The sequence below is a fragment of the Lathyrus oleraceus genome, chromosome 1 (assembly GCF_024323335.1).
Source record: "Lathyrus oleraceus cultivar Zhongwan6 chromosome 1, CAAS_Psat_ZW6_1.0, whole genome shotgun sequence".
NCBI classification, from domain to species: Eukaryota; Viridiplantae; Streptophyta; class Magnoliopsida; order Fabales; family Fabaceae; genus Lathyrus; species Lathyrus oleraceus.
The window spans coordinates 6,582,749-6,593,506 of NC_066579.1; the positions used below are offsets into that span (position 1 = coordinate 6,582,749).

At 34.3% G+C, this 10,758-nt stretch overlaps 1 protein-coding gene across 1 annotated transcript; it reads left to right on the top strand.

Annotated features, from left to right (window-relative positions):
* The first annotated feature begins 594 nt into the window (after positions 1-594).
* LOC127119670 (9-cis-epoxycarotenoid dioxygenase NCED1, chloroplastic) lies at positions 595-2,932 on the top strand. Its single transcript, XM_051049999.1, has one exon. It carries the CDS (start codon positions 721-723, stop codon positions 2,524-2,526), a length of 1,806 nt encoding a protein of 601 aa, XP_050905956.1. The 5' UTR covers positions 595-720; the 3' UTR covers positions 2,527-2,932.
* The last annotated feature ends 7,826 nt before the right edge of the window (positions 2,933-10,758 follow it).

Below are 10,758 nucleotides of genomic sequence, written 5' to 3' on the forward strand. Positions count from 1 at the left end.
TTAGTGTTACTCATAGCCAAATAATAGATTCTGAAACATATTAAAATTAGAGTTTAATTTAATTTATTTTTACAAAAATGAGGTGTTATTTTATATAAAAAAATTTAAACTCTGTGAAATTTTAAATTTTTCTAATGATTTTTTATGTATTATTAATAAATTTTATTGATAAAATTATTAATAAATAAGTATATTTAAATATATTTTGATAATACTATAATAACCCTATATGAATATTAAACTAGAAGAATGACGAATATGTCCTTATTTTCTTTCCATCGATTGTCATGTGTGATTGCTCTAAATTTAAGGAACTTTCACCCTACTATAACGATATTCTATTCTATTTTCAACATAAAATATTAAGTAGGCAAAACAATATAATATTGTAGAGAGAGAAAGCGAAATAAGGTGGTCGTGGCATTGTATCATGCATCAATGTCCCTCCTTCCTACCCCACCTTGTCTTGCTCACACTTATTGGAATTGTATCATATCATTCATCATCAATCCTTCTACCTTTTTCTTAATCTTACACGTGGTCTTCTCTTGCATCTCCTCTCTCTCCCCCACTATATATACCCCAATATCTCACTCTCCACTCCCCTCAACTCTCGCTCTCTTCTTTATTCTCATTCTCAAAACAAACATTAACTCAAACAAAAACAAACACCATTCTTTCCTCTACTCTTTTCAAAATAGAGAACCAATCTTCTCCACTATGGCAACATTTACAGCATCACCTTCAAACACATGGATCAACACCAAATCTTCATCAAGGACAAATTCAAGTTCAATCTTGTTAAACAAGAAAAGATCCACCTCTAAAAACACAATCTCATGTTCGCTACAAACAACACTCCCTTTCCCAAAAAAATACCAACCTCAATCCACGAATACTACAACAACAACCTTAATCCCCACAAGAGAAACAAAACCCAATTTGCCCTCCAACACAAAACCGCTACACAAACAAGAACAAAAATGGAACCTTCTACAACAAGCCGCAGCCACCGCCCTCGACTTCGTCGAAACAACGTTAATCAAACAAGAAAGCAAACACCCACTGCCCAAAACCTCCGACCCACGTGTCCAAATTGCCGGTAACTTCGCCCCAGTACCGGAACATCCGGTAACCCAAAATCTTCCAATAACCGGCAAAATCCCAAAAGGCATTGACGGTGTTTACCTCCGTAACGGCGCAAACCCACTTCACGAGCCGGTTGCCGGTCACCACTTCTTCGACGGAGACGGTATGGTCCACGCCGTTAAATTCACTAACGGCTCCGTCAGTTACTCTTGCCGCTTCACCGAAACCCACCGTTTGGCCCAAGAAAAAGCCCTGGGCCGGCCCGTTTTCCCTAAAGCCATAGGCGAACTTCACGGACATTCCGGTATAGCCCGTCTCATGCTATACTACGCACGTAGCCTCTGTGGGCTCGTCGACGGTACCCACGGAATGGGCGTCGCTAACGCCGGTTTGGTTTATTTCAATAACCGTCTCTTAGCCATGTCTGAAGATGACATCCCATATCACGTTCGTGTCACACCTAACGGAGACTTAACCACCGTTTGCCGTTACGATTTCAATGACCAACTCAAATCAACAATGATTGCACACCCGAAAGTTGATCCCGTTGATAAAAATCTCTACGCTCTAAGCTACGACGTCGTTCAGAAGCCTTATTTGAAATACTTCCGTTTCGATTCTAACGGCGTTAAATCACCGGACGTTGAGATTCCGCTAGCCGAACCAACTATGATGCATGATTTCGCTATCACTGAGAATTTCGTGGTTGTTCCCGATCAACAAGTTGTGTTCAAATTAGGCGAAATGATTCGCGGAGGATCACCCGTTGTTTACGACAAAGAGAAAGTTTCTCGTTTCGGTGTTCTGTCGAAGAATGCCGAGAATGCTTCCGAGATGAAATGGATTGACGCACCAGAGTGCTTCTGTTTTCATCTCTGGAATGCTTGGGAGGAGCCTGAGAATGATGAAGTTGTAGTTATCGGGTCGTGCATGACACCGGCGGATTCTATTTTCAACGAATGCGACGAGAGTTTGAAGAGTGTTTTATCGGAAATTCGATTGAATTTGAAGACAGGGAAATCAACAAGAAGAGCCATTATCGAAGAATCCGAACACATGAATTTGGAAGCTGGAATGGTGAACAAGAACAAACTGGGTAGAAAAACACAGTTCGCTTATCTCGCTCTTGCTGAGCCATGGCCTAAAGTTTCCGGGTTCGCGAAAGTCGATCTTTTCAGCGGCGAGGTGAAGAAGTATATTTACGGCGAGAATAGGTTCGGCGGGGAGCCTCTGTTTTTGCCTAACGAGGATTCTGAGAATGAAGATGATGGTTATATTTTGACATTTGTACATGATGAAAAGGAATGGAAATCGGAGATTCAGATTGTGAATGCTGTGAATTTGAAGTTAGAAGCTTCTATTCCGCTTCCGTCTCGAGTTCCTTATGGGTTCCATGGAACTTTCATACATTCGAAAGAGTTGGAGAAACAAGAGTGAGTGAGTTAATGAGTGACTCAGTGAGTCACCTTAACTCGTTCTGGTCTGTGAGAGGAAAGATTTTACTGAGGGATGGTTGCAGATATGTCCCCGGAATCAACTCCTCTGTTTTTTTTACAGCAGCAGATATTATTATTTTCTGCTTTTTTTTTAAGTTCTTTTTTATGGGACCAGCTTGTAGCTTTTGGAGGTAGAAAATGAAGCTCAGCTGGTTTTTTTTTTTATTTAAAATTTTTAATTTTCAGTTGATGTGAATGAGAGTATAAAAAAATATAAAATGATGATCACAGTCACAGTGTAGAATGTGATATTATAGTATGTGGTTAGTGTCACAGTCACAGTGTAAACTTATGTTTCAGCACAGTTTTGTGTTGTAAATATCAGATATCATGTTTATATTTGACTATTTTTCTATCGGTGTTCAAATACTATTAGTTTTTATTTATTTATTTTTAAATCTATGTGTTTATAATGATTTGTTAAGGGGTTATGAGAAAAAACGAGGCAATATATTGATGTATATTTTTCAGTAAAGGGAAACATTAAAAAACCCAAAATGGATTTGGAGTTGCAATGCTTGTGGTAACAATTTTAATAGTTAATGAAGATTGAAAGTAGGAGATTTATTTAGTAAGCTTATAATGTAAGAAGAGGGTCCTTCTTGCAATTGGGTAACTGTTGTTTTGAAAATCAGTGTGTAACAAAAGTTTGGTTTAAGGCACATCTATGAGATAAATAAGATAAGTGAGAAAGTAATATATGAGAGATACATAAAGTTAGTAATAAATTTGGCTATTTTGGTTAATCTCCAAGCCTATAAACTATTCTTAATTTTTATTTTTTATTTTTAAGAGATGTAAGACTATCTTGGTTAGTATGAAAAAGTTGTCTTATAGTCGAGGCTAGGGGGTATGGTGCAAACTTCGAGTTCCTACAATAATGTTAATGTTTCGGTCATTTTAGATGTGAAAACCATCAATGTTTTATACTTTAGAAAAAACTTCTCATTGGTTTGAGATGTATGAGTCTTGGTGTATTGTGAGACTATTTTGGTCCACCAAAATGGACGTACAAGATTAACACTGACGTCAAAATCAGTTAGAAAGTAACAAAAGAGTAAAAGAGTAAAAGAGTAGAGTAGGTATGATAGACAATTAGAAATGCCTCGTGCTTCTCGATGTGCAACACTGAGAATCGTCAGAAAATATCCCACAATAAATAATCGTCCATTTCGTGGATCGGTTACGAGTCTCAAAATTGTGGTGCACTATTCCTTCAACAATTTATGATTTTGGATAGATAATTGAGCCTCCTTATCATTGAACCCCTGACCGAACCGAAATATTGCCAAACTCGTTCAATCAATTTGGGTCAACCTCTTTGTTTCACTTAGTTAAAAAAAAACATGATGCTGTATCATCCTAATGAAAATACTTGTACTATTGCAACAAGAAAACACCTGAATGATACATTAACAATTGAGGTTAATTACTGAATCTTTACTTTTTAACCTTAGACACATATATGGTCCAAAATCATAACAAATACTTTTTAATATTGTGTTCCATTTAGTGGCAGCTCCACCTTTATTAAGCTATGTTATGTTACATCAAAATAAAGATCAGCATATTCCATCAAACGTATATGAATACGTCTTCATCAGTTCAGGTTTTTTGAAGATATTGAAAAAGATACAAGCACTAGTAATTGGTTGCATAGCACACGTTAAAAATCATAGCCACCCAATCACAACCAAACATTTGGTAACATCAACCTCTCTATAACGGCAATAACTTTACACAATAAGTGTCAAATCGCAACAACAATATCATCATGTTCTAGGTCAACTTTCCAAGTGTTTCAATTTTCGAAGTTTCCAACCAAATTCTTAAATTAAGATTAAGGCCTTTAAATATAATTTACAATCGATTTTTGTTAAGAAAAATATTATTTGTTAGATTAAATAAATAATCAATATATTTTGATGGTATAATAATAACTTAAATATATTGATTATTTAAAAAATTAATTTTTTTATAAATAAGATCAGAGATTAATAAATATATTCAAATAGTCAAAACTCTGATTTAAAATATTTCATAGTCATTCTAATAAGAAAATTGCACACGTTTGTTTGATAGAAGAAAATTGAATTATTTTTGTTTTGAATTTGTATTTAACATTGTTTTGATGAATTCAAAATATGACTTGTTCAATTCAGGAAATCTCTTATGATAGTGAAATAAAGGTATTTTGATTGTAGACAACATATAATTCACTATAAAGTAATCTGTTAGAAATAAATAAAGTTTTTATTCAGCAACTGATTTAGACTAGTTGATCAAGCTAACAGAATATTTATTAATGGGTCTTTAAATTGATCATAAAAATCAATAGTTAAATCAATCATTACTTAAATCAAATTTTTTCTGTCAATAAACAATTTAACAATTAGAAAAAATTTCGGAATTAATCTAAACGAGTCTCAAAAACTTAACTTGTTAGAATATTTTAAGTGATTTCTTTATAGTTAGGTATGACGGGCCGAAACGAGTTTAAGTATTAACAATCTAATACTCGTCTCTATATATCAAAAGTATCTCCACTCTCAAATTCAATTCAGGGTGACAATTAATTATTCACCTTATCTTCTTCATACATATATATGTAGAAATTATAACTTTTTTTATTATTTATAAAAATTGCATGTTTTTTATAATAATAAAAATTAATAATTAAATTAAATACTTGATAACTTTGATAATAGCTATAATACTTTGTCATTTTCATTTTTTATATATATATCTTTTAAAATAATGTTAATTTTAATAAATTTGTTATCTTAAGATTAAGAATGATAAGTAGATATTAAAATTATTAAAAATAAAGATAATTAAATAAATTTAATAGCTCAAGGTGGGGCGAGGGTGAGTATGGGGATGATATAAGCATCCCTGACCCCTTCCCCTTAATTAAAAATTGAATTTTCTTTGCATTCGTTCTCGATTAAATAATTTTCTTTCTATTAGATTCGGGATCATAGTGGTTGAGTTCAGATTTGTTTTTCAGACCTATTTATAGTTAAATATTCAAGTTAAGATGGATTAGGATAGTGAAAAAAACGAGAAAATACAACTATACTTTTAAATTGTATTTACATGTATAAATATGGAAGTTGCGATTGAGGTCATTAGAGTTGTTGCGACGACCATTACAACAACTATGATGAGAACAATGATTGGGCGGTGTTTACAATAAATCGGTAAAAGGCAAATAATATAGAGATTATTTATAATAAACAAGTGAAAGACGATTAATATTAAGATTTTTCGTTGTATCTGACATAGATTGAGATTAGAAATTCTATTTTTTTTTCCGAAAGAAGTTGAACAAATAAAGTCGAAAGTATAACATATGATTTTAAATTAACCGTTTGATGTCGTCGTAGAAACTAGTACATCAGACAATCCTGTGATGGTAAATGTGGTTACATACTTCAATTTAAAATATAAATAGAAGTACAATATCTATAATTATATGAAATGGTGTGTTTGGATTGGTGAAATGAAAAGGGAGCATTCAAAAGTCAAAGAAATTGTGGAAATATTATTGGTGGAAAGTGAAGAAATTAAGTTGACACGACTTAAAATAACACGCAAGTTTGACAAACATGCAATGCTTTATTCAATTATTGATGAGTGGTATCTCTTCCCATGTCAAAGGGAGGTGATTGGAGGGTCCAACCAAATGCAAACTTCAACTAAAATTGAAACTTTTCATCATAACATGAAAGTCTCTATAATTAGTCATTTATACAATTATGGGCATTTTCTGTTACTTGTGTTTGTAGTATGCAATGAAAGCTAGGTACTGGCTTTTGTAACTTGTTCAGTGGTTTTGCAATTTGCAATTGGCTTTTGTAACTTGTTCAGTGGTTTTGCAATTTGCTATTGTGCTTCATTCACTCATGATTGTCATGGTCTTTTTTTGTTTTTTATTATGAGAAGGAATGTCCATTATGTAGTGATTTTTAACCAACTGAGATTTAAGTCAGACCCTAACATGGCTTCAATATATGCACCACTGTTCATGACTGACAGATCTAACAAAAGTTCACTATTAGTAGGAGTAAGTTCACCCGGATCCGAATCTAAAAGTTGACAATTGTGTGAGAGTTTTTGATATGATTACACTTTTATATATAGACAAATTAAAAATATTTTATTTTGGGTTAAATTTGAGAGTTTTGATGTAAGGGGAGAGAAATTGGGAGAGTTGAGTTGATATATAGGAAACTGTGTTTACAGATACAATATAATTATTTGTAGATGATTTTGTTGAAATTAAATCAAAGTTTTTGAGTAGTTCTTAATCAATTTTAATGAACAAGATTCAATCAACCGATCAAATTATCTTCTTGTTCTTCACTCTTCACTCGAGGGAATCAACCAATCTTGGTAGCAAGATTGTATCGCTGTACAATGGTGATGAAAAACAAGAAAAAAAGATTGAATTGAGAAGAAAAGAGTTAGGATTTATCGAGAGAGGGAAGAAGATGAATTTTCTGCTGAGTTTCTCTCTACTCACAAACTGTGATTCTTTATTCTTTTGCAACTGTAAAATTCAAGTATATACAATAATAGAGGTTACTCCCTATTTATAGATTTTGCTTGCTTGCTCTCTAAGTAAAGCAAAAAACAAAAGTCCAAAATACCTAATTCTGCCAACACTTCAAAATTAGGTTTAAAACCAAATCCATGTCGAGGCTAACTCCTCGACACTTCGACACTCACACAATTTCAACACACAACATTTTGACAATAGTTGACTCTACTGTGCGCTTCAGAAATTCCTCCTCCCTTAGAAAGCTATCTATCTTCTTGTTCCAAGCTCTTGGTACTTGCTTAAGTTAATACAGGGCTTTATGCAGCCTGTATACCTTGTTTTCTTCGCCTTGTTTCACAAACCCATTTGGTTATGCAACATAAACTTCTTCATCTAAGGGGTCATTCAAGAATGCACATTTTACTTCCATCTGATATATGTACGAATTGTTCATGTTTTCTAGACCAACAACCAACCTGATTATTTTGATCCTAGCCACAGGTGCAAAAACTTTGTCGAAGTCAATTCCTTCTTTTTGAAGAAATTCTTTCACCACAAGTCCCGCCTTGTGGAGAGTTACTTCTCCTTTGGGATTCAACTTCACCTTATATACCCACTTCATATCGATTACCTTCTTGTCTTGAGTCAATTCGATAAGTGACCAAGTGTTATTGACTTCGATGGACTTCAGTTCCTCATTCATTGCTTTCACCCAACTTGAATCCTTCAATGCCTCAATTGCATTGACTGATTCGAAATTTGCATATAAAGCATAATATACCAGCTCACCTTCATCATTGACCATATCATCTGATGTAATCACACATTGTTGCAACCTTGCAGGCATGTGTCTTGTTCTTTGAGGTCTGCTTGTATTTGCTTGACCTCTGACTTCTTCTTGTCGAACTTCTCTTTTGACTTTAATTGTTGGTTCTTCACATAAGATTCTCACTGAATCCTTCTTGACATTTTTCAGTCCAATTCCATTCCTTAAGTTCATCTACGATCATGTCCTTGCTGATCACTACTTGCTTGTTCACTGGGTCAAACAACTTGTAACCTCTATTCGAATGATATCCTATTAGGATCATCTGACTGGACTTGTCATCAAGTTTTCTTCTCAGCTGATTTAGCAAATGTCTATGTGATACAGATCCAAATACTTTTAGATGACTCAAGCTAGGCTTGACACAAAACCAACATTCTTCTGGTGTAATTCCTTCTAGCTTCTTCGTTGGGCATCTATTCAAAATATATGTAGCTATCGACACTGCTTCTTCCCATAATTCTTTGGGTAGTGCTTGTCTTTCAACATACTTTTCACCATGTTCATGATGATTCTATTCTTCCTTTCTTTCGTTCCATTCTGCTGTGGAGTGTAGGGTGGCACCACCTCATGCACAATCCCTTCTTTCTCATATAACTTGTCGAAGTCTTTATACACATACTCTTCACTACCATTATTCCTCAAAATCTTGAGCTTTCAACGACTTTGTCTTTCGACCATAGATTTAAACTTGGCAAATACCTCGATCACTTCACTTTTCTTCTTGATCAGGTAAGTCCATAATTTTTGACTGAAATCATCTATGAATGTGACAAAGTATTTGTTAGCTCCAATTGAATCCACCTGGATAGGTCCACACACATCAGAGTATATAACTTCAAGGATTTCCTTCGACTTGCTTTCTGCATTCTTGCTGAAGATGTTCTTGTGTTGCTTCGCTTACACACATTCTTCACACACTTTATTAGGAATGTCTATTTCTGGTAACCCTGAAATCATATTTCTTCTTTTCAGATCTATGATGGCATTGAAATTGAGATGGCTAAGTGTATAGTTCTATATCCATTCATCCCTGCTAGCTACAGTTGCAAGACACTTGTGCTCCATCACATTAAGTTTAATCCTGAAGGTTCTATTCTGAGACATATGTGCCTTCAAGATTAACCTTCCACCTGAGTCGAGAACTCTCATCATCTTGTCTTTGATTAATACTTTGTAGTTCTTTTCGACCAACTTCCCTATGCTGAGAAAATTACTTTTTATTCATGGTATGTACAGTACATTGGAAATTACTTACCTCTTTCCATCTTTCCTCATAATCAAAACATTACAAATACCTTTAGCTGCTAGAGTATTGTCATTTGAAAATTTTACCATGTTCTTCATTGAGGGATTCATGTTGACAAACCAATATTTCCTACCAGTCATGTGTGATGAGCATCCTAAGTCCAAGTACCATTGGTCATGGAATCTTTCTTCATCTCTTGTTGTAACCATCAACAACATCTATTCCTCTTCATGCTTTGTAAACTTTGCATCATTTTCTCGATTCTTCTATTTTCAGAACAATCTCTTGAGTAATGACCATACTTCTGACAATTGAAACAATGAATGTTACTTTTGTCAGGTTTTCGACCACCACCTTTTCCTCTACCTACAACACTGCGTCTTTGGTTACTTTGGTATGCAGATCTTCTCTGATTTGACCAACCTCCTTCTTGATAATTTCGACCAGTCAAATTGTTGTAGCCTCCCTTATATTTGTTATTGAGCCACTTCCTTTTGCCTTTCCTTTCTCTTGCTTATTGCGCCTACAAAGCCACATTACTACTCGACTCTCCTGTAGCTCTTTCAGTCATTATTTGTTCATGACATTCAAGCGTCTCTTGAAGCTCTTCCTTTGTTAATGTTGACAAGTCTTTCGACTGTTCTATGGCTACTACCACATGGTTGAACTTTGGAGATAATGACCTCAAGATCTTTGAAACAACTGATCATGATGTCAACACTTCTCCACATACCTTGATTTGATTCACCAGTTTTGTAACCCTGGTGAAAAAATCAGGTATGCTATCATTGTCTTCCATCTGAAGCAATTCATACGTTCTTTTGTGATTTTGTAGCCTCACGTGTTTCACCTTCTCTCCACCTCCAAACTATTTTTCAATAATTTCCCAGATGTCGGAATTAAATCCAAGATTTTGAGTAATTTCGAATCAATCTTGATGAATAAGATTCAATCAACCGATTGAATTCTCTTCTTTCTCTTCACTCTTCACTCGAGTGAATAAACCTTGATTGCAAGATTGTATCGTTGCACAATGATGATGAAAAACAAGAAAAGAAGATTGAATTGAGAAGAAAAGAGTTACGGTTTATCGAGAGAATGAAGAAGATGAATTTTTTGCACAGTTCCTCTCTGCTCACAAACTGTGATTCTTTATTCTTTTGCAAATGAAAAATTCAAGTATATACAATAATATGGGTTACTCCCTATTTATAAAATTTGCTTGCTTGCTCCCTAAACAAAGCCCAAAAACAAAAGCACAAAATACCAAATTTTTCCAACACTATAAAATTAGGTTTAAAACCAAATCCATGTCGAGGATAACTCCTCGACATTTTGACACTCACACAATTTCGACACATAATATTTCAATGACAACTAACTCTATCGAAAATACTACTTTGACACAAAGAATTACAATTCAACAGATTTTGGTGGCAAATGATTATGATGGTTTTGATGATAACAATACTTAATGTCAAATGACGTTTAATGGAGTCTATGATGATATTTGGTCAAACAACCTCTGATGATGGTGTCTACCTAATAATTT